This window comes from Mobula birostris, chromosome 4 (assembly GCF_030028105.1).
Source record: "Mobula birostris isolate sMobBir1 chromosome 4, sMobBir1.hap1, whole genome shotgun sequence".
Taxonomy (NCBI): Eukaryota; Metazoa; Chordata; class Chondrichthyes; order Myliobatiformes; family Myliobatidae; genus Mobula; species Mobula birostris.
This window is the reverse complement of record NC_092373.1, coordinates 20,644,962-20,672,864: the sequence shown is the minus strand read 5'-3', so window position 1 is coordinate 20,672,864 and position 27,903 is coordinate 20,644,962. Positions and strand designations below refer to the sequence as shown.

Genomic DNA, 27,903 nt, shown 5'->3' with positions numbered 1-27,903 from the left:
GGCAAGAGTAACTCAAATAACCACACGTTACAACAATGGTGTGCAAGAGAGCACCTCCAAACACACAGCACATTGAGCCTTGATATGGATGGGCTATAGCAGCAGAAGAGCTTGAACATCCACTCAGTGGCCCTTGAGAGAACGTTTCTTCCCACATTACTGTGGTTCAACTGTTTTGGTTGAGAATAACACCATTAGTAGCACACACACTTTAGCCAACCGTCTGGGAGTAAGTGTTTTATATTTATTTTGTAAGTACAGTAATAAACAGAAATGAGTGAGCTTGAAATGTTATTAGGCACTTAGTGGCAAAGGAGTCATGTCAGTCCATGTGAAATTTCCATAACACTTCCAATTAAACAAGCCTTTGCGCGAGGTTCTGCCACAGTTGAAGGTATCACGAGCAGGAATTAGTTATCTGAACGGTCTTCAGCTGGTCACAGTTAGGCACAACCTCAACCAAAAAACTTCTTGAGCTTGGAAAAGCTGCTCTCTTTTTCTGGATGGGTGAGAGAAAATTAATATTTGAGAATAAGTCAATAAAGAATGTTTAATTGATCTAGTCTGACACGCACGCACGCACGCACGCACGCACACACCACTGCCTTTGCAATTTTTGCTCATTTCTTTTTCAACTCCTGCTAAAATATTGTTTACATTTACATTTACATCATTTATTATTATATTGTAATTTGTCCTTCACTGTGCCTATTGTCTTGTTTATTAATTATTGTATCATCTCGCACTGTTTTGTGCACTTTATATAGTCCCGTTTAGGTCTGAAGTCTAGTGTAGTTTTGTGTTGTTTCATGTAGCACCATGGTCCTGGTGGAACTGTGTACTGTACCAGCAGTTATGGTTGAAATGACAATAAAAACGACTTGACTTGACTTGACAAGGCAACTCATGGCAAGCTGAGCTTAGCATATCTATTCATTACATCCAGTGTAATTGTTACACTATATTCTGTTATTGATTTTCCCTTGTACTACCTCAAAACACTAACATGACGAAATGATCTGTATGGATAGCATGCAAAACAGTTTTCCCACTGTAACTTAGTCCATGTGACGGTAATAAACGAAGGCATAGTAACACATAAATAATGATGGACCTTCTCATCAATGGGTTAAAAGCTTCAGCAAGGTAGGCTGCTGCCACTTAAAGGTTCTTGCTCCAATATGTGCTGTGAATCTATAAACTGTAATGTCTGGGGTTGCTCAGCCTTGTTTAGATTGACTGAGGGGGCAGACTGAGGGACTGATTGAATCTGAACAATTCTGGCTGCTTGTAAAGACATAGGGGCCAGTGAGCTTGCTCTGGAATGAAAGACCTGCCAAATGTTTTGCACTTGCAAAAAAACAGGGTAATGGATGCACACAAACTGCAAAACAAAATTGTTGCCCAGCAGCCAAGGAATGGGAGGGTGGTTAATCTTATGAACTCTCTATCTGAAAGGAACTAAAGGCTCAGTCACTTAGCATATTTGAGGAAAAGGTCAATAGAGTTTGGATATTAAAGGAAATAAGAGAGGATATGGGGTCAGTGTAGGGAAGTGGTGCTGAGATACACGATGGGCAACAAACATTGAATGGTATAGAAGGCACTCGTGACTGAATGGCCTACTCTTGCTAATGTTCTTAATGCTTCTTTTAAGTTTCTGTGTATCCTTTTATTTACCTCAGATGTCAATCTATCAAGACGCTGCTTGGTTTACCCATGCGTTGTCAGCTGCTCACAAACCTAGTCTCAAAGTATCACCATTAGCTTCTTGCAGAGGGCGGCAGGTCTCTGGAATTCCCCGTCTTTGAAGGTTATGGATGTGAGATCATCAGGGAACTCTAAGAGAACTTGGTAATCCAAGTAAGTGAGAGCATAAGTAATTGTGTGGGCACGTGGCCAAGTGGTTAAGGCATTCGACTAGTGACCTGAAGGTCGTGAGCTCGAGCCCCAGCTGAGGCAACGAGTTGTGTCCTTGAGCAAGGCACTTAATCACACATTGCTCTGCGACAACACTGGTGCCAAGCTGTATGGGTCCTAATGCCCTTCCCTTGGCCAACATCGGTGCATGACTTACAGCATGGGCAACTGCTGGTCCATACAACCATACAACCTTGCCCAGGCCTGCGCCCTGGAGAGTGAAGACTTTCCAGGCGCAGATCCATGGTATCACAAGACTAACGGATGCCTTTACTTTACTTTGAGCCTTCTTTATAATGACTAAGAGACTGATTAACCCTCTACTATTTCAAATTCAAGTTTAATTATCATTCAACCATGCACGAATACAGCTGAATGAGATAACGTTCCTCTGGGACCAAGATGCAAAATAGCGAGCAAAAAAAAAGATGGTCACACAAAAAAAAAACACGAATAAGTCCAAGACCCTGGATAATTTGTGTTCTTTGTAGGTTAAGCAGATAATTGATTTTGTTTTGGCTGAGCATGACCAACACTGGCAAGGTAGGCACTTTCTCCCATCTCCAGCTGCCCAGTGTGCGTGGTGGTGGGTCAGCTGCTTCAAATGTGTGACTTGCTATGTCACACCAGTGGGCAGTTCAACGTCTGATGTAGGAGTGGAGTCAGTACTGGCTAGGCCAAGGAAGCATGGTGTGTTTCCTCCCCCAAGTGGACATTGGACATCATCTTCTGAGTCACCTCTCTGTTATATGTGGGTAGTGACTTCTTCAGGTTTTTTGAAACCGGCATCCAAACCAAAAATTCATGGAGGTGGTTGAACTTACATTCACTAAATTACTCTCCTGTGCTCCTGGGCAGCACCCAATTATAAACACAAGAGATTCTGCAGATGCTGGAAATTCAGAGCAACACACACAATCTGCTGGAGGAATTCAACAGTTCAGGCAGCATCTAGGCAGGGGGAATAAACAGATGACATTTCAGGCCTGTCTGATGAAGGGTCTCGGCCCGAAACACCGAATGTTTATCCCGCTCCATAGATGCTGCCTGACCTGCTAAGCTCCTCCAGCATTTGAGGACAGCAGCCAGTGTCCAGGATTGAACCCAGGTCACTGGTGTTGTCAGGTACCAGCACTACCTATTGTACCACTGTGCAGTTATTTACATATTATCTAGAATGAGAAAATCTATATATTATTACATATCGATGGGGTGAATTTCTTGCCCCATAGGGTTGTGGAGACTAGACCACTGAGGCCTCACTGTTGTCCATGTGGAAGCTATATATTCTTCCTGTGACCTTGTGGTTTCATTCCACCCGATGACCTGAGTTCAATTCCAGCTGCTGTCTGTCAGGAGTTTGTACGTTCTCCCTGTGACCGTGTGAGTTTCCTCCGGGTGCTCCGGTTTCCTCCCACAGTCCAAAGACGTACCGGTTGGCAGGTTAATGGGTCATTATAAATTAAACTAGGGTTAAATCAGGAGTTGCTGGGCAGCGCAGTGCGGCGCGACTCAGAGGACCGGGAGGGCCTATTCCACGTGGTATCTCAATAAATAAAATAAAATAAATACCAGTGATGGGTTGATAGGTTAATTGGCCAGTGTAAGCTGCAGCTAGTGAGAGTGAGTGTTGGGAGAAGTAGTGGGATTGGCGGGAAGGCGAATAGATTATTAAGGGATTAAGTGGGAAAAATGAGATTGCTCTGAGTGCCAGTTTAGAGTCAATGGGCCAAATAGCCTCCTCCTATGCCAAAGAGCCATTCACCATATAATCAGGCCAACTCATCAGTGTCAACCAAGTAGGCAGATATGACTGAAAAATTCCTCTCGCCTACTTGTCCTGCAATGCAGAAGAGCGTCTAAGGACGAAAAAGGAAGGAGAAAATTCCATTGTTGCCTCCAAATTAAAATCAAACTAAGTTAAATGTCTTAGACTTTTAAGGTTATTCAGTGGGGGGGGCGGTGGCTGACAGTGTTCAAAGAGGAATTGTTAAAATCAACTTCCATTTATGTGGCTCTCTGAAGAGGCAATAACATCTCCAGTTGGAGAATCATCAAACAGAGGTGTTGTTACTATGTGACTTAAAGACATAGTAAGGCAGATTACTGAAACTTGAGGCAGAGTTCTGAAATAGGGAGGATGCTAAGGAGGAAAGAGGGTTAATGAGTTAAAAACGTTTGAGGTAATTCCTTCCGCTTTGAGAACTACAGGTGTAGCCACCAGTAATAGTGGGGTGAACCTTGATCATGAGTGATTGTAATGAGCAAGCAAGGAGGAGATTACAGCGATAGGGAAGGGCAAGGGAGTGGAGGGGGAAGTGGTTATAGAAATTGGGAACAATGTAGATCAGCATACATTGGTGAATGTGCCCTGTTATAAGTTAGGACACGGGTCGTAGAGCTTTGGATAATTCTGTGCAGGCTTAATCTCCTACTAAGACCATTTCATTGTAAATAGTAAATTGGATTTTGCTTTGACCAAACGGGTCATAACACAACCCCACACAGAAACTCTGTCGATGTGGATATTGCAAAGTAGTTAGGAAATGTGGGTGAGTGTTAGGAGACATACTGGCATTGGCAGGAAGGATAAAAGGTTATTGGGGAAATAAGTGTGCAAAGCTGGATGAAAGTAATTTGATAGAGGTATGCAAGATAATAAGAGGCATAGATCGAGTGGACAGTCAGAGTCCTTCTCCCAGAGCAGAAATGGCTAATACGAGGGGAGCATGATTTTAAGGTGATTGGAGGAAACCATAGGAGTGATGTCAGCAGTAAGTTTTTTACTCAGGGACTGGTGAGAGTGCAGAGAACCCTACCAGGGGTGGTGGTAGAGGCAGATACATTAGAGGCATTTAAAAAACTCTTAGATGGGCACATGAATGACAGAGAAAAGAAGAGCTATATAGGAGGAAAGGGTTAGATTGATCTTAGGGTAGGATATAATGTTGGCACTTCATCATGGGCTAAAAAGCCTGTACTGTACTGTGCTGTTATGTTCCATGTGTCAATGAGGCACTTTGTAGCAATGATAGTTTGATATCTCTTATCCTTGCAGACATGAATGTTATAGTTTGCAAAGAATTAACACTGCATTCATCTTATTGCATACACTTGGGTTCAGACTATGGTCTTGCAATCCTGTTTGCCTTTTACCTGGTTTCTTGTGGACAGTATATGTAATTTCCATGCCAGCGTGTATGTGATCTGTTACATGACAGTGGAGAAGCCAAGTACCAGGACGTTCCGGGTACATCACCACAGTTTGGAAGGTTCCTGGGAAGAGATCGTAAACATCTCCATGGTGTACTCCATTCACCTGTGTGAAAACAACCACAGACATATTCAGAAATGCTTTCCAATGCACTGATTCAGAAACCTATGACGAAATGTAAAGTGCGTTCTGGTTCAAAGGCTTGTGTAATTTGGCCCTGCAAGCAAAGGGCTTAAATCCTGAAAACTTTCCTTATCTGCTGGAATGCTCCAGGGTCACTGGCTGGGTGTCAGATAGCAGGTCCAGAGGGCCCCAAGAGCTTTCAGGTACTTGTGTACTGGCAAAGGTCTTTGAATTTATTTTTATATTTCTGAAAATTTAAAAAATTGACTTAAGTAAAATTTTAAAACTGCCAACCACCTACCTACACCTACATATTTGCTCAGTTTACAACCCAATCTGAATGTTGGTGGTTGCATTTCTTACACCACTTCTCTCTAATATTAATTTGAGGGGCCAGATGCAAGGCACATCCTTATACGCTACATTGAACACAGTAAAATAATGAAACACAAGGAAGAGCTGGAGGAATACAATGGGTCAGGCAGCACCTGTGAAGGGAAGTGAACAGTTGATATATTTCAGCTGAGACCAGAAAGCATACCTTATATTCAAAGCTGTGGCCATGGAAATGAACGGTGTGCATATCCACTTCATTGCCCATCCCAGTGAGATACCAAAGCACAGTTTCACCAACATACATATCTAGCCCATTCACGTTTCCATAGATTCCCCCATTAATAGCTGGAATAATAAAGGAAAAGGTAGATCAAGTTCATAGCAGGTTTTAGTATAAAGTGTGTTGTGACAATATGGGCCACATTATCTGAACCAGGACTCAGTAAGAAGCCCTTGTACAGTTGCAATCTTCTCTAATCCATATGTATAGTTCTGCAAATGATAAGCCAAGAACTCTACAAATGTGTGACACAAAGGAAGCCATTTGGGCCTTCGTGTCCATTCTACACAAAACAGTTAGAAAAGGTTATTCCAATTTCTGAGCTCATGACCACGTAGGGTTACACCACAGCAAATGTCTGCTCAGAACCTCTTAACTGTGATGTGAATTGCTCCTTCCAGCTTGCCATCTTTCTCAGCCAATTAATCCTGGACCCTGCCGCACCTTGGGTCAAAATATATTTTTCAACTTCTCTCTAGTTTACCGAATCATCCCCTTTAATCTGTGTCCTCCACTCATTGGGCCTTTCTGTGAAGAGAAGTGGCTTGTTAATTTGAGTGACATTTAATGCCATGTTATTATGTTAGTAGACAAAAGTTTACAATATATATTAATGATTTAGATGAGGGAATTAAAAGTAACATTAGCAAATTTGCCGATGACACAAAGCTGGGTGGCAGTGTGAAATGTGAGGAGGATGTTATGAGAATGCCGGGTGACTTGGACAGGCTGGGTGAGTGGGCAGATGCATGGCAAATGCAGTTTAATGTGGATAAATGTGAGGTTATCCACTTTGGTGGTAAGAACGGGAAGGCAGATTATTATCTAAATGGAGTCGTTAGGAAAAGGGGAAGCACAAGATCTAGGTGTTCTTGTACATTAGTCACTGAAAGCAAGCATGCAAGTACACAGGCAGTGAAGAAAGCTAATGGCATGCTGGCCTTCATAACAAGGGTAATTGAGTATAAGAGCAAAGAGGTCCTTCTGCAGCTGTACAGGGCCCTGGTGAGACCACACCTGGAGTACTGTGTGCAGTTTTGGTCTCCAAATTTGAGGAAGGACATTCTTGCTATTGAGGGAGTGCAGCAGAGGTTCACAAGGTTAATTCCCAGGATGGCGGGACTGTCATATGTCGAAAGTTTGGAGCAAATGGGCTTGTATACCCTGGAATTTAGAAGGCTGAGAGGGGATCTTATTGAAACATATAAGATTATTAAGGGATTGGACACGCTGGAGGCAGGGAGCATGTTCCCACTGATGGGTGAGTCCAGAACCAGAGACCACAGTTTAAGAAGAAGGGGTAGGCCATTTAGAACGGAGTTGAGGAAAAACTTTTTCACCTAGAGGGTGGTGGGTATATGGAATGCTCTGTCCCAGAAAGCTGTGGAGGCCAAGTCTCTGGATGCTTTCAAGAAAGAGATGGATACAGCTCTTAAAGATAGCGGAATCAAAGGTTATGGGGATAAGGCAGGAACTGGATACTGATTCTGGATGATCAGCCATGATCACAGTGAATGGCGGTGCTGGCTCAAAGGGCCGAATGGCCTATTCCTGCACCTATTGTCTATTGTCTATAATTCTAGCTGATAATAAAAAAATGCCTTGATGTAATAAAACACAAAGGTCACAAAGACCTTTTGTAACAAGACTCCAGCTGTGGTTGGGGGCAACATATCATCACAGCGTGGCTTTGCAAGGGTTAATTGCTGATATTGGAGCTGGTGGTAGGGAGCAAGTGGCAGAGGCCCTGACTGGCTATATTAAGAATGGTTCAGAAGTATCAATCTTCGGGAACACAGCGAACTGGACCAGAGTCTCTGGTATATCATGGCACATAGATAGGAAGGTTTAGAGAGATATAGGCCAATGTGGCCATATAGGAGCAGCTTAGTCTGAAATCTCGATTAGCATGGACCAGTTGAACTGAATAACCTGTTTCCAAGTTATATGACTCTATATCACTAGACAGAGCTCAGTAAATCTGAGTAAACTGTAGGTCTCAAGACAAGTCTAAAATCTTGGGTTCACATGCTCCCCTGATCAGATGCATGTCGGTAGCATAACGCTTTACAGTACTGGCAACCCGGGTTCAATTCCCACCGCTGCCTGTAAGGTGTTTGTATGTTCTCTCTATGACCACCTGGTTTCCTCCGGGTGCTCCGATTTCCTCCCACAGTTCAAAGATGTGCCGGTTGGTAGACTAATTGGTCATTGCAAGTTGAGAAGTGATTAGGCTAGGACTGAGTTGGGGGAATTGCTGGGCAGTGCGGCTCGAAGGGTTGGAAAGACCTAGTCTGTATTCTAATAAATAAGTTAATTAATACCCAGTGTGAGATCCTGAAGTCAGAAACTCTCATTGGGAATTAAATGGTCATGCTCCAAAGTTTCATGTTTTAACTCATAAAGCACACATACAGAGCTCTGCAAAGCAGTTCTACTCAGAAACTTCACATTGAGGGAATCTGTAACAAGGATGAATTATGTTCTGAAGAGCCACAGAAGGCCAAATGGCCTACACTACTTTGATTTCATATTTTTCCAATAATAACACCCGTGAAAACCTGGAGTAAAAATTCAACCACTCACTGAAGGTTTCCATTCAGAACAATCAAGGCATTAAAATACATTGCAAGTCCATGGAGCCCATGACTGAGTGGATAGGGTGAATCTGAAGAATGATGTTCCGGACCTCTGCAGATCTCGTGATTATCTGCCTCCAGCCATTTAATATGGTCTAATAACATCTTAACTCTGAACATACCATGTTTTTTGTTGCTCTCAATAAAATGCTCATTTTCCTTGTTAACTTGTTTCGGTGTGGCACAATATTTTTTAATATTTTCATCCAAATACCATGACTCATTCTCATCAAAAACTAAGAAGAGAAGAGCAAATTCCCTGAACTTTGCTTTCTTCAAACCAATTGATTCTAAGAAATTCTTGCGGCAGATCACCAGAGTCCCTATCAGGCCGCTGTAGAGATCCTGCAACAGAAAGGAAATGGATCAGTAAGCCATAGAATGATACAGCACACGAGGCACCAGCTCTAACACACACTCCGTTCCTAAAGTTCAAGTTCACATTTATTGAGATCTGACTGTGCAAAGGGGTTAAATGGTTCCGTTTATTATCAGAGAATGTATACAGTACACAACTTGAAATACATGTCTTTGTAGACATCCATGAAAAACAGAACTCCAAAAGAATGAACCCCAAAGCATCAACCACCACCCCCCACCCGGACAAGCAGCAGCAAGCATCATCAACCGTATATACAACCAAATGAAACGACATTTCTCTGGACCACGGATCACCCACAATACACACAGCAAACGAAACAAAACGTTATCACAAGATAGTTAATAAAATATAATTCAAAGTGCATGTAGTGGGCAACACAGGTAAACAGTGAGCTGTCTTAGTCCTCTTCCCCTAAAGCCTTCTAAATACTTCCCCTTCATAAATTTATCCGGCACTCTTTCAAAAGTTACTGTTGACTCTTGTTTCCACCACATTTTCAGGCAGGCTGTTCCAGACCATAGCTTCCCACTGTGTAGCAGATCATTTCCTTGTGACATCCCTGCTTCCTTTGACACAGACTTTGAAGGAGGTGGAAGGGTACTTAACCATCACATTTAAAAGTAATTGATTTTCAATAACGTTAATTAATTTGTGACAAACATAGAGCGAGTAAATGAGGCAAATCTGCCCAGAGAGCATTAGCGCTGGACTCTCACCAACTAAAATGAACACACAGCATCAGGTGATGATATACGTACAATCAATTTGGTGTTGAGGCATTGTCATTCATTTGGAAGAAGCATGCAGGAAAGTGGAGTTGAGGCTATAGTCAGTGCAACTATAATCCTATGTTACGTACCCCGTAACTGGGTTACCAAACCAGCAGAAATGGATCACTCAGTTGGAGTCTGGATTACTGGAACTAAGAAAGTTTTATTAAAGAAATAAGCAACACAGTACTCTAATCAAAAGGATAATGAATACAACAGTTCAGCAATGATAAACACACATGTACACAGAAACTAGGATAATAGGATCAATCAAGCTCTATCGTCGTCTAGGGGTAAATGACCAGTTTCAAACTGACGCAAAGTTCAGTTCAATTGAGTTCAGTTCAGTTCACAGTAATCACTGCCGTGGCGATGGACGGGGGGGGGGGGGGAAGTAGAGAGAGAGCAAAAGCGAATGAATATTCAATGGCTTCCACACAGACCTTCGATATTCTTCGCAGTCAGCTTTCCGGCGAGCCCTTTGTAATGTCTTCTGAGGTCACCAACTGTGACCCCTCCGTTCCAGATGCGATCGCTCCTCTGCAGTGAACCTGGCACCCAGGCAAGGGCGGACACACACCAGGTTCCCGCCGATCGTACCTTTCCACCCTGTGCGTCTATGGCTTGGTCCCGCGACCAGCCTTCCAAAACTCCCACCGACTTGTGGGTGGTGCACCGCTTCCAGGGTCTCGTTACCTTGTGGTGTCGTGTGTGTCCTGCCTTAGCGAACCTGTCCCTTTTTATCCCCCTGCTGGGGTATCGCCTGTCCATCACTTCAAACAGTTCAGGGCTCAAAGAGGAGCCGATCTTGACAGCTCTCAGACCGTGTCTCCTTCCGTTAAACTCTCCCGTCCCTTCATTAACATCTCCAAATGCTGCTCCATTGTTTTCCTTATCTCTCTTTCTCCTGAAGACAGGTGGCAGACCAACTGCTGATCCCACTGGTGCCAGCACAGGACAGTTAACATCTTAGTCTATGTGTACTTTCGTCACACCTATTATATAGGATTACTGAATATATGCACAGAATAAAAAAGCCATGGGCCCTAGTACGATAAGATGAACCCTTGACTTTACCGTCTACCTCATCATGGCCTTGCTTCTTATTGTCTACAGGAGACCAGTTTACCAATTTAAGGTGTAAGCAACATCCAGCAAGGGTGATGAAGGTGTTAAGTAACACTCATTGCCACAATCGTGCCAGGCAAGTATCATCTTCCGGAAGAAGATGACTAACTAGCTATCATCACCACATGCTGTTCCATCCACATTCAGGGAGTTAACTCTGACCAGCCTAAACTAATTGACCAGCCACATAGGAACTTGGCTACAGGAGCAGGTCTGGTGCTGGTAATGTTGTAAAAAGTGAATGACTCACCCTTCTGACACCCTGTATGTTCTTGGCACAGATTTGGGCTATGATGGAATATTCTCCGTTCACCTGGATGAGTGCAATTCCAGCGGCTCTCAAGAAGCCCGACCCCATCCATGAAAAAGCAGCCCCACTGAGGGGCACCCTCCCAGTCACACACCATCCTAACTGTGAAATATATTAGCGTTCCTTCATTGTCATTCAGTCTAATTCCCCACACACTTCACTGAACAGAGCACTTGTACCAGTAGGACGGTAGTGGTGTAAGGAGGGAACACATCAATAGCTTCTTTGGATAACTAGGGGTGGGCAAAAAAACGCTTGCCTTGTCTTTCCAGTGGAAAAAAAACATGGTTGGAAGAAGATGAAGCCACACTCAGGTTGGAGGAACAACACCTTATATTCCGTCTGGGTAGCCTCCAACCTGATGGCATGAACATTGACTTCTCTAACTTCCGCTAGTGCCCCACCTCCCCCCGTACCCCATCCGTTACTTATTTATATACACACATTCTTTCTCTCTCTCTCCTTTTTCTCCCTCTGTCCCTCTGACTATACCCCTTGCCCATCCTCTGGGTTTTTCCCCCCTCCCCCTTTTCCTTTTCCTTGGGCTTCCTGTCCCATGATCCTCTCATATCCCTTTTGCCAATCACCTGTCCAGCTCTTGGCTCCATCCCTCCCCCTCCTGTCTTCTCCTATCATTTTGGATCTCCCCCTCCCTCTCCCACTTTCAAATCTCTTACTAGCTCTTCCTTCAGTTAGTCCTGACAAAGGGTCTCGGCCCAAAACGTCGACTGTACCTCTTCCTAGAGATGCTGCCTGGCCTGCTGTGTTCACCAGCAAATTTGATGTGTGTTGCTTGAATTTCCAGCATCTGCAGAATTCCTCGTGTTTACGTAGCTGAATATAATGCTACCTCTCAAGTCTTTCGCTCCCTGTTGATACCCCATCTAGTGTATTGTGTGCAGTTTTGGTCTCCAAATTTGAGGAAGAACATTCTTGCTATGGAGGGAGTGCAGCGTAGGTTCACTGGGTTAATTCCAGGGATGGTGGGACTGTCATATGTTGAAAGATTGGAGCGACTGGGCTTGTATACACTGGAATTTAGAAGGCTGAGAGGGGATCTGATTTAAACATATAAGATTATTAAGGGATTGGACACGCTGGAGGCAGGAAGCATGTTCCCGCTGATGAGTGAGTACAGAACCAGAGGCCACAGTTTAAGAATAAGGGGTAGACCATTTAGAATGGAGTTGAGGGAAGAACTTTCTCACACAGAAGGTTGTGGATCTGTGGAATGCTCTGCCTCGGAAGGCAGTGGAGGCCAATTCTCTGGATTTTTTCAAGAAAGAGTTAGACAGAGCTCTTAAAGATAGCAGAGCCCATAAGACCATAAGACCATAAGAGCATAAGACAAAGGAGCAGAAGTCGGCCATTTGGCCCATTGAGTCTGCTCCGCCATTTTATCATGAGCTGATCCATTCTCCCATTTAGTCACACTCCCCCGCCTTCTCACCATAACCTTTGATGCCCTGGCTACTCAGATACCTATCAATCTCTGCCTTAAATACACCCAATGACTTGGCCTCCACTGCTGCCCGTGGCAACAAATTCCATAGATTCACCACTCTCTGGCTAAAAAAATTTCTTCGCATCTCTGTTCTGAATGGGCGCCCTTTAATCCTTAAGTTATGCCCTCTCGTACTAGATTCCCCCATCATGGGAAACAGCTTTGCAACATCCACTCTGTCCATGCCTTTCAACATTCGAAATGTTTCAAGGGATATGGAGAGAAGGCAGGAACGGGGTACTGATTGTGGATGATCAGCCATGATCACATTGAATGGTGGTGCTGGCTCGAAGGGCCGAATGGCCGACTCCTGCACCTATTGTATATTGTCTATTGTTCCCAGTCATCACTCCAACCATTTTTCCTGCCAGTATAATTCCAAAAAAAAATGAACTCAGTGCAAATGTCCAACATTGAGACTTTGAACACAGGAATTTGTGACCAAACACAGTTTTAGGGTAAAGCTAGCTTTGAGGAATGTTGGTGTGTGAGCAGAGGAAGATTGTGATTGGATATAAATAAGGGACAACAAAGGTGAAAAGAGAAAATGGCAATGCAAATGGAGAATGGCATTTGAGAAATGAGGAAGGGAACAGCAGGGGAGTGGCTTGAAAAAAAAACCTGAGGTAATACCACAGTTGAAAACAGGAGAGAGTTTGTCTAGATCTTGCACAGTGGGTTTTTAAAACCTATGCTGATGATTAATGAAGGAGCTAGGTTTGAAGTTCTGGTGAAGGGATAAAGAATTGTAGCCACATGCCTTATCAATAAGGAGTGAGGAAAGACAAAACTGTCGAGTCAAGAGAAATCACTTCAAATAGACAATTCCCGTTGGTTAGTTTAGTTTATATACTCTCACTGTACCTTAATTGGATCTACAGTTGAGTAATACGCCCAGGTAATGCATCGAGATTCCGTTTCCGCGGGACCTGATCGATCAGGAACCTTCCACGTATACGTTTCCGTCTCACCTGCAAGTAAGCTACATTTAATCAGACACTGTTTCACCTGTGAGGTGTGTACTAATACTTTAGTGAAACAAATTTCATGCTTCCAACTAGTTCTTTGTCAGTACAATTGCCAGTTCTGGCCCCAGCCAGCCACATATTCCTTTAGCTTGGGCCCCCCCTTTCAGAATCAGATTTATTATCACCGGCATGTGTTGTGAAATTTGTTAACTTAGCAGCAGCAGTTCAACGCAATACATAATATAGAAGAAAAAAAACACAAAATAAAATAATAATAATAAATAAATAAGTTAATCAATTACAGTATATATATATATATACATATACATATTGAATAGATTAAAAATTGTGCAAAAAAACAGAAATAATATATATTAAAAAAGTGAGGTCGAGTTCGCAGGTTGAATGTCCATTTAGGAATCAGAGGGCAGAGGGGTAGAAGCTGTTCCTGTATCACTGAGTGATGGTACCAGTGAGAAAAGGGCATGCCCTGAGTGCTGGAGGTCCTTAATAATGGACGCTGCCTTTCTGAGGCACCACTCCTTGAAGATGTCCTGGGTACTTTATAGGCTAGTACCCAAGATGGAGCTGACTAAACTTACAACCCTCTGCAGCTTCTTTCGGTCCTGTGCAGTGTCCCCTCCATACCAGACAGTTACGCAGCCTGTCAGAATGCTCTCCATGGTACATCTATAGAAGTTTCTGAGTGTATTTGTTGACATGCCAAATCTCTTCAGATTCCTACTGAAGTGCAGCCGCTGTCTTGCCTTCTTTATAACTGCATCAATATGTTGGGATCAGGTTAGATCCTTAGAGATCTTGACACCCAGGAACTTGAAACTGCTCACTCTCTCCACTTCTGATCCCTCTATGAGGATTGGTATGTGTTCCTTCGTCCTACCCTTCCTGAAGCCCACAATCAGCTCTTTCATCTTACTGACATTCTCTTGCCCCATTTTAAACAGTGCACTGTCCATGATGTCATCAAGGGAGATCTAAAGGTCATTTTGGGAAAGCTGCCCTTAATATTGAGGAAGAATAAGCCCCATAAAATGCTTTATTACAGACAGGGATGGTATTGAAGGGTTGTATTTAACAAGCAACTTTTGACCTAAATTAAACCAGAGAACCCCCTACCTCACAATGCCAAAGCACTCTGTTTAATCTTGACTTCTGATGCTGTATGTGGGGAGTTTACACGTTTTTCTTGTGACCTTGTGGGTTCTTCCCACATTGCAAAGATATGCAGGTGGGCTGGTTAATTAGCCACAGTGAATTGCCCTGTGTGTAGGTGAGTGGAGGAATCTGGGAGGAATTGATGAGTGTGTGGAGATTAATGTAGGATTTATGTAAATGCTTAAGAAGAGCTTAGGAGGACGATGGTGCCTAACGGCAGCTCCTTTGCTTGCATCATCGGAAACAGCTCTATTTCTATCTTTAATATCTCTATTTTCCCCTTTCAGGGTTCTTTTGAAAACCCTGACTTGGAGTTACACACTGACTTCTGTTCTTTGCTAGAGCACCTTCAGGGTTCCGGGATTTCATGGCTCTGGAGGTGGGCAGACTTGAAGTCGGTGCCTCCGCAGGAAACCAGTGTGTTGTGGGATTACACAGAAGATTGAAAGCAGCGGGCTGGCTGCTAGCCATGTGCCCAGAGACCCGAGATCTTTGGGCACAGAGCTCGGAAAAAGTGACACAACGGACTTTTATCATCATAAATCATTGAGATATTTGTTATGTCTCCCCTTTCGCTGTGAAATGCAGACACCTCTTTCTCCCTTATTAGGGAGAGAGAGAGCCTGTGGCATGTCAAATTACTGGGTGAACGCGTAGTCTGTGTCATTATTGATGCTTTGCTGCACGCTGGACCATTTGGTGGTGGGGGGCGCATCGATGCTTTTTTTTTGCTGGTGGGCAAGGGGGGGATAATTGCTTTTCTGCTGCTTATGCATGGGAGGGGGGAGCTAGGGGGGGTTTGGGGTTCCAACATTTAACTGTGGTTCATTCTTTGGGGCACTCGTTTATTTTCGAGGATGGTTGCAAAGATAAAGAATTTCCAGATGTATATTGTATACGTTCCTCTGACAGTAAGTGTACCATTGAAACCCTTGAAACCTTTGAGATGGATAAATGATGGCCGGTGGGTCGCTGGTCTCCTTCCCATGTGTTTATCTTTATGGCTCTTTGATTCGGAACATGCGTCATTGAAATATTAATCCCTTCTCAGAACATTGACCTTGTGCTCTGTAGAGTAACACACACGAAATGCTAGAGGAACTCAGCAGGTGGGGCAGAATTTAAGGAGAATAATAAAACAGTCGACACTTCGGGCTGAGATTCTTCTTCAGGATTGTGGGGCTCGTCATTTATTGCTCTGCGCTGATGGTTGGCTTCCTACAAGGTGTTAGGTAGAGAATTCCAGAATTCTGATCCATTGAATCTACTTGGTCACCAGTTGTACTCATCTCCAGCAGCCAATTTCTGCTGAAGCTGAGAGGAACCATGCGCTGGGAGGTGAGGAAAAACAACAGCCAAAATGCGGGTTTAACACGAGCAAACTACATGTCATACGTAACAGGTTTGACGCTGCTTGAAGATTTGTGTCTTGTGACCAATTCTTCTCCCTGTGTTCTTGGTCAGTGTAGAACTTTATATTTATTTGTTGGGCTATGGCTCGGGATAGGCCCTTCCAGGCCCTCGAGCTTTGCCATCCGACATTCCCCCGATTTATCCCGAGCCTAATCACGGGACAATTTACAGCGACCAATTAACTTACCAACTGGTAGGTCTCTGAACTGTGGGAGGAAACCGGAGCATCTGGAGGAAACCCACGCAGTTACGGGGAGAACGTACAAACTCTTTACAGGCAGCGGCGGGAATTGAACACAGGTCGCCTGTGCTGTAAAGAATTGTGTTCTCCAGTATGCTACCATGCCACCCTTGTCTGCCTTTATGGAGAATCCACTGTAAGAACACTCCCCGACATATACAACATAGAGCAGAACATAACACGTAGAACTAAACATCAAACATGGAACCCAAGTAGAATCAATTGGAACACAAACAAGACATAACTCATAGAACATAGAGCAGTACAGCACAGGAACTGTCCCTTAAGTAAAGGATGTTGAGACAATGATGCCTAGCTAAACTAGTCCCTTCTGTCTGCTCAATGTCCATATCCCTCCATTCCCTACGTTTTCATGTGCCTATCTAAATCCTCTTAATTAACACCATGACCACTGCCTTCACCACTAACCCTGACAGCCCTTTCCTGCCACACCCCACTCTCTGTGTAAAAAAACTTGCCCCACACCTCTCCAAAATTTAAAGTTCAAAGTACATTTATTATCAAAGTATAGATACTATAACAACCTTCAGATTCGTCTCTGTACGGGCAGCCACAAAACAATGACACCCAGTAGAGCCCATTAAAAAAAAGACCATTGAACACCCAGTGTGCAGAGAGAGAAAGAAACAAATTGCTCAGACAATAAAAGTAAGCAAATAGCATTCACAACTGAAGTTTACAAAAATGAGTCCACACACAGGAAGGCAACAACCAGCTGATTCAGGAGCACATTCATTGCAAGCCATAGCCTCTTTTCAGCACAGAGGTGAGTAAACCTCGTGAAGCAGCTAGCTGAACCGGCCCGTCACTCATCTCCGGCCCCAACCTTTTCAATCTCACCCAGCGCTTAAATCCTCCAAACCTCGTGTCGTTCCTTGCTCTCGGACAACAGGCCCTTTCCCCCTCTCACCATAAGTGCATGCTCTCTGGTATTGGACATATTGACCCTGGGATAAAGATACCAGTTGACTACTCCATAATTTTATGAAGTTGTGTCACCCTCAGCCTCTGTCACATCTCAGAAAACAACCTTATTCTTATAACACTGCAAGCTTTTTTTTAATTTAATACTCTTGTTGTCAGCTTGAATTACCAACCATGTTTCAGCACCTTAGAGAGTGAATATTGAGTCAGAACCCAAGCTGTTTTTAATTCCTCTGTGCTACATTGTGGCCTAGAATCCGGGGAACTTCCTACAAGCTACCCATTCCCAGATTTGGAGCTCTTCTTTTGCAAGTGACATCTGCTCCTCGCAGATAATCAACTGCAGTGCACTTCAAGGATGCACACTTAGCCCACTGCTGTACTATCTTTACACCCATGACTGCAGGCACAGCTCAAACACCGTCTATAAATCTGCCAATGGCACAACTGTAGTTGGAAGAATCTTAGATGGTGATGAGGAGGCGTACAGGAGTGAGATAGATTCAATAGCGTTGCGACAATAATATTTCATTCTACGTCAGTAAGAAATTGATCGTGGGTTTCAGGACGGGGAATGGGAGAGCATACACCAGTCCTTATTGAGGGGTTTATGTATGGTTTTTTTCATCAAACATAGCATATTATAGCACAGTACAGGCCCTTTGGCCCACAATGTAGCTTTGACCTTTTAACCTAACATTAATCTTACCCTTCCCTCACACATAGCCCCCCATTTTTCTATCATCAATGTGGCTGCCTAAGAGTCTCTTAAACATCCATATTGTATCTGCCTCCACCACCACCCCTAGCAGCACGTTCCACACACCCACCACTCTGTGTAAACACTTACCTTTTACATTCCCTCTACACTTTACTTCAATCATCTTAAAATTATGTCTCCTGGTATTCGTGATTTCCGGCCTGAGAAAAAGTCTCTGGCTGTCCATTCTGTCTATGGCTCTTATCATCTTGTCCTCTGTCACTCCAAAGAGAAAGCCCCTAACTTACTCAACCTATCTTCATAACAGAGACAGTCTAATCCAGACAGCAACCTGATAACTTTCCTCTGCACCCCCTCTAAAGTGTCCACAGCCTTCCTATAAAGCGGCAACCAGAATTGAACACAATATTCCAAGTGTGGGCTAGCCAGGGTTTTTTTAGAGCTGCAACATTATGTCACAGCTCAATCCCCCGACTAATGAAGGCCAACACCCCATACACCTACATAACAAACCTATCAAACTGCGCAGCAACTCTGAGGGACCGAGAGGCATGAACTCCCAGATCCCTTTGTTCTGCCACACTGTTATGAATCCTGCCATTAACCCTATATTCTGCCTTTAAATTCAACTTCCCAAAGCGAATCACATTTCCGGGTTGAAAATGGAAATTCTGGAAAATTGTACTCTATTTCTTTTTTCCCTGTAAATGCCCACAAGAAAATGAATCTCAGGGTAGTATACAGTAACATATACGTACTTGAATAATAAATTTACTTTGAAATACAAAACAGACTATAACCATGGTAAAGACACTTTACCTGGTAGAGTATATTTAACCGCAGAGTCTTCTATCTTTACTCCCTGTGAATGAATTGAGTAGGGTCTTGAAGCGAGGTTCTTGAAAACAATTATGATCTTATCCTGGACTTTCCCATGCAGTAGTGGGCCTGCAGGAGTAGGGGAAAATGAAATCAATGGAATAAAGGTTATGAAAACAGAAGTTACATTATTGAAGGGATAACAGGGAATATTATATAACTCTGCACATTAGATTACTAACAGATGAGGAATATCATATATATTGTCTGCTATATTCACATACAAACTGTGCATCAGTCACTACCTTTCCTAAGGAAGCTATGTAAGTGCACCAATGAGAGCAGGATACCGACAACACAAGTTCTTACAAGTGAGAAAGTACCAAAGGAAAAATTTATTCAATAAGCATGCAGAATACCTTGAATCCCCAAGTGTTCCTCCTCTGCAGTTCTCTCCTTTTGTTTAGTAAATGTCTTATCAGTATATTCCCGATAAACTACTTTTTTATACTTAGACCCAATGGTCTCATTTCCTCGAAGTACGTAAGGGTTGCCAGGACTAAAATTGGAAGCACAGAAATACACATGTTAATAAAAGCAAAGAATATGCTTCACATCGATAGAACTTTGTAATGAGGTACGCTTCTGTTGGACAAGAGATCTCCTGAGGCTATGATCCAGTGGTCCCAATCAGTCAAATGGAATATAAAGAAAATGAGAGTTTGGATAACCTCAGCAGAACACACACATTCCTGCATCAAGACACGCTCCTCTCCTCAACTCTAATGATTCCTGGTCCTTCAAAAGCTAAAATTCCAAAAAGGTTAAAAATCATTCCCTGGTCTTGCCTCGTTTGTTCTTTTTACCTCACTGAGTTCTACCAAACAGACTGTGGTAGCTTCTGAATCTTCTATTCACTCCAGGCAGATTGCCTGCAGTAATTAAGGACTCACCCTAATCCTCTCTATCCCTCCATACCTTCCTGCATAACAACATCCTTAAGTTTTTAGTCGCATAAAGTATTCAAAAAATTAAAAAATGCAGATGCCAAAACTGTAACTGCCAGAACAGTCCTGTTCTGGTCACCTCACTACAGGAAGGATGTGGAAGCATTGGAAAGGGTACAGAGGAGATTTACCAGGATGCTGCCTGGTTTAGAGAGTATGCATTATGATCAGAGATTAAGGGAGCTTGGGCTTTACTCTTTGGAGAGAAGGAGGATGAGAGGAGACATGATAGAGGTGTACAAGATAATAAGAGGAATAGATAGAGTGGATAGCCAGCGCCTCTTCCCCAGGGCACCACTGCTCAATACAAGAGGACATGGCTTTAAGGTAAGGGGTGGGAAGTTCAAGGGGGATACTAGAGGGAGGTTTTTTACTCAGAGAGTGGTTGGTGCGGGGAATACACTGCCTGAGTCAGTGGTGGAGGCAGATACACTAGTGAAGTTTAAGAGACTACTAGACAGATATATGGAGGAATTTAAGGTGGGGGGTTATGTGGGAGGCAGGGTTTGAGGGTCGGCACAACAATGTGGGCCGAAGGGCCTGTACTGTGCTGTACTATTCTATGTTCTATGTAATATCTTCATCTTTTTCTGTACGACATTGTGTGCATTGATTTGTTATCAGAGCAATCACATTCCCTCAATAATTTCCTCTGTGATCTTTCCTGCTCCTATTCTCACGAACCCCTACTCCCACCCCAAGACTCTGCTCTTCACCTAGAAACTACGGAAATTATCTTACGCACAGCATGTCCAGAGCACCCAGAGGAAACCCGTGTAGTCACATGGAGAAGGTACTAACTCCACAAAACCTGCTCTGGAAGTTAGGGTTGAACCTGGTTCACTGGCGTCAGGAAGCAGAAGCCCTGTTATCTACATTTCTGTGCCACATTCATCTGACTATGAATCATCAAGGGATAATTCTCTACATTAAACATGTCGATGCAGGGTAATGGTATTACTCTTCTGTTATTAGCCATTTTGTCTACATCCCTTTTGGCCTTAGAATCATAGACAGCCACAGCCAGAAAAGAGTCCCTTTGACCTACTGAGTCAGCAGACTACCCATTAATCCTATTTATGTGCATACAGTCTGGTATGGAAGTGGGGTCACTGCCCAGGATCGAAATAAACTGCAGAGGGTTGTAAGTCCAATGAGTTCCGTCATGGGAACTAGCCTCCCCAGCATCCAAGACATCTTCAAGGAGAGATGCCTCAAAAAGGTGGCATCCATCATTAAGGACCCCCATCACCCAGAACATGCCCTCTTCACATTGCTAACATCAGGGAGGAGGTACACAACCCTGAAGACACCCACTCAGTGATTCAGGAACAGCTTCTTCCCTCTGCCATCTGATTTCTGAACGGACATTGAACCCATGAACACTACCTCACTTTTTTTGTCTTCCTTGTACTACTTATTTAATTTAACTTTATATATATATGTGTAATTATGTAGTGCTGCTGCATAACCACAAATTTCATGACAATATGCCAATTATATTAAACCTGATTCTGATTTCTCCTCATATTCCCATCAACGCCCCCAGACCTTAACACAAGGGGCAATTCACAGGGTCCAATTAACACACCAGCTGTGGTAATGAAATGGCGACACAAGAGACTGCAGATGCTGGAATCAGGAAATGAAGAGTCTCGGCCCAAAATGGCAACTGTTTCTTCTTTTCAGCAGATGCTGCCTGACCTGCAGGGTCCCACCAGTATTTTGTGCATGTCGTTCAAGATTTCTGGCATAAACAGAATCTCTTGCGTCTCTGACTTTGCCCTCTATAGTGCAATGAAGCATGGGGAACATATCTGTTTGGGAAACATGATAATGCCTGCTATATATCAGAAACCATGGTATGATGAGGCACATATTAAGGTTGTACTGTGTTCTTATCTATTTTTTGTCAACGTGAAACAGTACAGCCAAGGAACAGGCCCTACGGCTCAGGATATCTATGCTGACTATAGTACCAAACTACACTAATTCCACCTACTTGCACATAGCCTAAGAGTTACCTTTCATCATGCAACATGTGTCTTTCCAGTTCCCACTTCCTTGAAGGTGAATAATCCCATTCAATTTCAACTGCTGCGATGTAGTACTTTTTTTCATGGTAGAATTCAGGAAAGATGAAATATTTACATTTATCCACCGTGTAAAACTGTTTCATTCCTCCAGCATAATGGTCTGTGGTCTTGCAGGAAATTTCAAACGTGCCTGCAAAAGACAATGCCACAGAGTCGGGATCATGGTGTCTTAAGCAAACAAGCAGGCCTTTTACCTCTTTCTTTCACCTGACACATCTGGCACTGTGGCTTAGTTGGTTAGAGCGCCTGTCTAGTAAACAGGAGATCCTGAGTTCAAATCTCAGCAGTGCCTACCACTGGTGGAACATTTTTAGGAATGGCACTATAGTGCAGCAACTAGCTTAAAAATGAAATTCAATTCCCACCACTGTCTCCATCTTCCAGATGGTCCATTTCCCTGGCAATTCCCAAAGGCGTCTGGGTTAGAGTTAGTAAACAGTGGGAACGATGATAATTCAGGCTGTCCCTTACACAATCCTCGGACTGTGTTGGTCATTAACACAAAAAAAGTCATTTCACTATATGTTTTCATGTTGCGATACACATGTGACAAATAAATTAATCTTTTAATCTTCAATCTGAGTTCACAGCAACCACCAAACACCTATTGGCTTTGATCCCATGTATACTCTCCTCTAATAACATCAACTCTCTTCCGATTTCACCAGCCTCCCACACAGTTGGGGATGTGGAAGGCCCTGGGGCACTGGAACTGCGAGGTGTTGGTTTTACCAACTGCACCTCGGTCCTCCGTTGTTGACATTCGGCATGGAGTAAGGGGAAGGATTATGGAGACAAGTACGGTTATGGAGGGACAGAATGAGGAACGGAAGGCAGAGTGGGAGGTGAAGGGAGATGATGGGAGTGCAGGAGACAGGAAGAACAGCAGCAAGGGCAGCTCCAACAGTCCAGGACAGCACTCTTCCAGGATCACCTCCTGGGCGTATAAATGCACAGCAGCTCTTTCCTGCCATCTCTCGTCCAGAGAGGAGAGGGAGCATCAGAAACAAATAAACTGAGAAAAGGGGAGGAACAAAAAAAGACAGAAGCAGTTAAGAATGATACAGGGAGTATGGCAATATGATCAAAACAAACAGGTAGGACATAGACTAGAATTAGAGGACATAGGTTAAGGGTAAATGGGGGCATATTTAAGGGAAATCTGAGGGGGAACTTCTTCACTCAGAAAATGGTTTGAGTGTGGTATGAGCTGCCAATGGAAGTGCTGGATGCAGGTTTGATTGTAGCATTTTAGTGTAAATTGGATAAGTACAATGAGAGGGATATGGAGGGCTATGGTTCAGGTGCAGGTGGATGAAAATCAGCAGAAACACAGGTCAGCATGGACCAGGTGGGAGAAACTGCCTGTTTCTGTCCTGTAGTGCTCGTGCTCTATGTCTCTAAATCATGTTCCCTAACTTAGCAGCACCACAGTGGGATAAACTGGTCTATTGTCTCTAACTTAGAGCAAGAGCTGATAATATGTTTAAGGCAGTGATTAGATAATGGAGACCATGAACCAGTTCAACTTCTCTCTGTAGAAGTGTAAAGAGGCAATTGGTTAAATGGCAATCTTAGATATGAATAATGTGGAATCACGATTTTGTACAAGATTTCATCAAGAAGGAACAATATTGGAAAGAAGGCACAATAAATCAGTGATTACAACCTCAGACTTGGGAACAAAATTTTAGTTAGACCACTCCTCGTGCAGGTGTTTAGGGAGGCCTAGCTAGCTCAGGTTTAGTTTGATGATTCTTGTTGGAATCACAGGCAACCGTTAGTGAAGACCATATTCTTCAGGAGGAAGAGTGTCCAGAACAGAGCCCCCAGTCACAGTCTGGAGTCCAAATGTTTCACAAGAGAAGCAAAGTTGGGGGAAAGAGGGAAGAAAACACAGACAGGTGTAGCGGACTATGTGATCTCTCAGGCCTGCCCAACTGTTCAGTAAGCTGATCCATCCCAGGCCTCAGCTCCTCCTCTGAATTAGTTTTCCATTCCCCTGCTTTTTCAAAATTCTGTACATCGATTCAAATAAACCTTATGGAGAAGGTATTATAGAAAACATGAAAACAAATGTAGAGGTCATAACATGATTCGTTTGCTATGTGCTATGTCATATGATCATGGCTTTTCCATTCATTTAAATAGGTCTAGAATACAAGATGTGACAACAAACCAAGTTATCAGAAGATTGATACTGATGAGAGAGATAAGGGAGACAATGGAGAAACATTCAAAATGCTAATAAGAGAGAAGAGAGAGAGATTAACTAGAAAGAAACACATTTCAGAATATTGACAGACCGGTTGCTTTGAACCTGAACTGTTTGAAGTTTGATGGACAGGCGATACCCCAGCAGGGGGATAAAAAGAACAGGTTCACTAAGGCACGACACACCACGAGATCACGAGATAACGAGACCTTGGAAGAGCGGTGTGCCCCCACAAGTTGGTGGGAGTTTGGAGGTCTGGTCGCGGGAACCAACCATAGACTCACAGGGTGAAAAGGTATGATCGGCGGGAACCTGGTGTGTGTGTCCGCCCTTGCCTGGGTGCCGGGTTCACCGCGGAAGAACCATCGTATCCGGACTGGAGGGGTCACAGCCGGTGACCACAGAAGACACTAAAAGGGTTCGCTCGAAAGCTAACTGCGAAGAACATCAAAGGTCTGTCTGAATCAGATTTGCATATTATCTCTCTCTCTCTCCAACGGCACAACAGCGATTACTGCGAACTGTACTAAGCTGAACTGAACTCTGTGTCACTTGAGACTGATCATTTTACCCCTAGACTGCGATAGAGCTTGATTGATTCCTATTACCCTAGTTCTGTGTACATGTGTGTATTATCATTGCTAACCTATTGCATTTACATCCTTACGATTAGAGTACTGTGTTACCTATTTCCTTAATAAAACTTTATTAGTTTCTGTTAAACCAGACTCTATCTAAGTGGTCCATTTCTGCTGGTTTGGCAACCCAGTTACGGGGTACTTAACAAAGAGCAGGGATGTGACGCTGAGGCTTATAAGGCACTGGTGAGGCCTCCACCTCGAATATTGTGTACAGTTTTGGGCTCTTCATCTAAGAAAGGATTTGGAGAAGGTGCAGAGGAGGTTCACAAGGATGCTTCCCGGAATGAAAAGGTAATCATAGAAGGATCATTTTATGGCTGTGGGCCTGTACTCACTGGAATTCAAAAGGATGAGGGGCAATCTCATTGAAACTTTTCAAATATTGAAAGGCATAGACAGAGTAGGCGTGGAAAGGATGTTTCCCATGGCGGGGGAGTCTAGAACAGGAGAGCACAGCCTCAGGATAGAGGGGCGCCCTTTCAAAACAGAGATGCGGATAAATTTCTTAAGCCAAAGGGTGGTGAATTTGTGGAATTTGTTGCCACATGCAGCTGTGGAGACCAGATCATTGGGAGTATTTAAGGCGGAGACTGATAGATTCTTGATTGGCCATGGCATCAAAGGTTACGGGGAGAAGGCCGAAAAGTGGGGCTGAGGAGGGAAAAAATGGCCTAATTCTGCTCCTATGTCTTATGGTCTTAAATGTTGAAATCGAACCCCCATCTATCACTGCTGCTGGTAAAGTTAACACTTAGCATATGAGAGTGCGATAGATCTTGATGGAGAGGAAGATTCACTTAAACAGTTTGATTTGCTCTACCTTAGATTTACTCTAGTTAGATCTTTCAAACCGTCAAGCCTCAATTTCTATTTTGCTTACCTTTATTACAAATGTCACCGGCAAGGTAAAATTCTGGATTTCTCTACCTGTGTTATCAGGCTGCATGATGGCCGTGGCTGAGACGTGTGGGAACAGATTCATTGTGTCTCTGTGCATTCCTTGGCTGGTGAAGGTGTTGCCCTGGAAGTAAATGCCGTGGATATCGACTTCTGAGCCCAGGCCAATCAAGTGCCAGGACACTTCATCCGACTTGCACATTGTCAGGCCTGGTTGATTGCCATACATGTATCCGTTGATTGCTAAAAAATCATGTTACAAATAAAATGAGAAGGCTTCCTCAAAAGTAGATAACATATTTCAGATCACTCTTGTGTCAAATCAGTTAAATAAAACCTATCAGGGACATGCCCCCTCCCCTCATTCCTACTGTCACAGAGGAAGCGCAGGAGCCTGAAGATACACATTCAATGTTTCAGGAACAGTTTCTTCCCTTCTACCATCAGATTTCAGGATGGACCATAAACCCATGAACACTACCTCTCTATTTCTCATCTACACTCTTTTTTATTGTAATTTATGGTAACTTTACGTCAAACAACGTATTGCTGCCACAAAAACAACAAATGTCATGACATGATTGACCTGGGTTGTTTCCTCTGAAGTGTGAGGGGAGATCTCTAATGTAGAAGGAATCTTCATTGCTGTTTCTGTAACAATTTAGTTTTACCAGTCAGAGTTGTTAGCCCTGAGCTGAACCCCTGAACCTCTGGCCTCTATCCTTTGACCTGTTGACATGGGTGACTCTATTAAGAGCCAGTGCATAAAGCCGTGACTCCAGCCATCGTAGCTCTCTGGGTTATTGAGACACAAAGGCTTCCAAACCCTATGACAAGTTTTTTATCCTCATGAAGGCTCCTTGCAAGATAGAAGGAGGATATTTCAGCCTATGATGGCTCACAGAGCAATCTCCAGTCTCTCACCAATTCTAACTGTAGTCAATAAATCCTTGAACCTTAAAACTGCAACCAATTGCCAAGCACAATTTTGTACACAAATTTATCATTTCAGATCATTTACTCATTTGTAGGGATATAACCAGCAGGGTCCCTATTAAACATAGAAACATAGAAAATAGGTGCAGGAGTAGGCCATTCGGCCCTTCCAGCTTGCACCGCCATTCAGTATGATCATGGCTGATCATCCAACTCAGAACCCTGTACCAGCCTTCCCCCCATACCCCCTGATCCCTTTAGCCACAAGGGCCATATCTAACTCCCTCTTAAATATAACCAATGAACTGGCCTCAACTGTTTCCTGTGGCAGAGAATTCCACAGATTCATCACTCTCTGTGTGAAGAAGTTTTTCATAATCTTGGTCCTAAAGGGCTTCCCCTTTATCCTCAAATTGTGACCCCTCGTTCTGGACTTCCCCAACATCAGGAACAATCTTCCTGCATCTAGCCTGTCCAATCCTTTTAGGATTTTGTATGTTTCAATCAGATCCCCCCTCAATCTTCTAAATTCCAGCGAGTATAAGCCTCCTTCTATTGATCATCTTGAAGACTCACAGTGCATTTTGTTTGATTCCTGGAAGTCTTCATCTTCTTTGTTGACAGTTTTCGGCTTGGTTGTAAATTTGTTAATGTTATTCTGTAAATACCAGCTTAGATTCTCATCAAACACTGTCGCCATCAGGTAGAATTCCTTGTTCATGTTTTTCTAGAAGTAAACATAGGAGATGAACGAAGGTGGATGAATGAATTGAAAAACACAAGCTCACAATTTCTGCCGCCGTAAAGTTTACAGCCTTCCAATGCATCTCATTTACAATTTATAAAACATTACAATACATTTATTTGTGCAATGCGAGGGTTATTGGCAGGGCTGTGATTCATTATTCATCCATAATTGACCCTGAACCAAAAGGCTTGCTAAACCTTTGCACCATAATAGGTGTGGAGCTTCATACATAAGGCAGACAAGACATTTCACTGGTTGGCAGACATCGCAAAAGCAAGTGAGTTCTTATCACTGTTTGATATATAGAACATAGGATAGTACAGCCCTTCAGCTCATGGTGAACATGACACCAAATTAAAATAAATATTTTCTGCCTAACCATGATTCTTATCCCTTCTGCAGTTAGGGCGTTCTTAATGGCTGCATCACCATCTGGTCTGGGGCTGAGGTTAGTGCACCACTGCACAGGATCAA

The 27,903-nt window shown here is 43.4% G+C and overlaps 1 protein-coding gene and 1 non-coding gene across 2 annotated transcripts in view; one reads left to right on the top strand and one right to left on the bottom strand.

Moving 5' to 3' along the window:
• Positions 1–222: 222 nt before the first annotated feature.
• Positions 223–27,903, bottom strand: part of cp (ceruloplasmin) — a 67,384-nt gene continuing 39,703 nt past the window's right edge. The window contains exons 10-19 of the mRNA XM_072254991.1: positions 27,258–27,408; positions 25,776–25,988; positions 21,921–22,122; positions 19,309–19,448; positions 18,890–19,018; positions 13,471–13,577; positions 8,635–8,857; positions 5,799–5,938; positions 5,077–5,239; positions 223–499 (exon numbers count right to left, since the gene is read on the bottom strand). Coding sequence (XP_072111092.1) covers positions 456–499; positions 5,077–5,239; positions 5,799–5,938; positions 8,635–8,857; positions 13,471–13,577; positions 18,890–19,018; positions 19,309–19,448; positions 21,921–22,122; positions 25,776–25,988; positions 27,258–27,408 — 1,512 coding nt within the window. The 3' untranslated portion in view covers positions 223–455. The remainder of the gene's footprint in view (positions 500–5,076; positions 5,240–5,798; positions 5,939–8,634; positions 8,858–13,470; positions 13,578–18,889; positions 19,019–19,308; positions 19,449–21,920; positions 22,123–25,775; positions 25,989–27,257; positions 27,409–27,903) is intronic.
• On the top strand, positions 22,211–22,284 carry trnat-agu (transfer RNA threonine (anticodon AGU)). The gene has a single exon. It is a non-coding gene; the product is annotated as a tRNA-Thr (tRNA).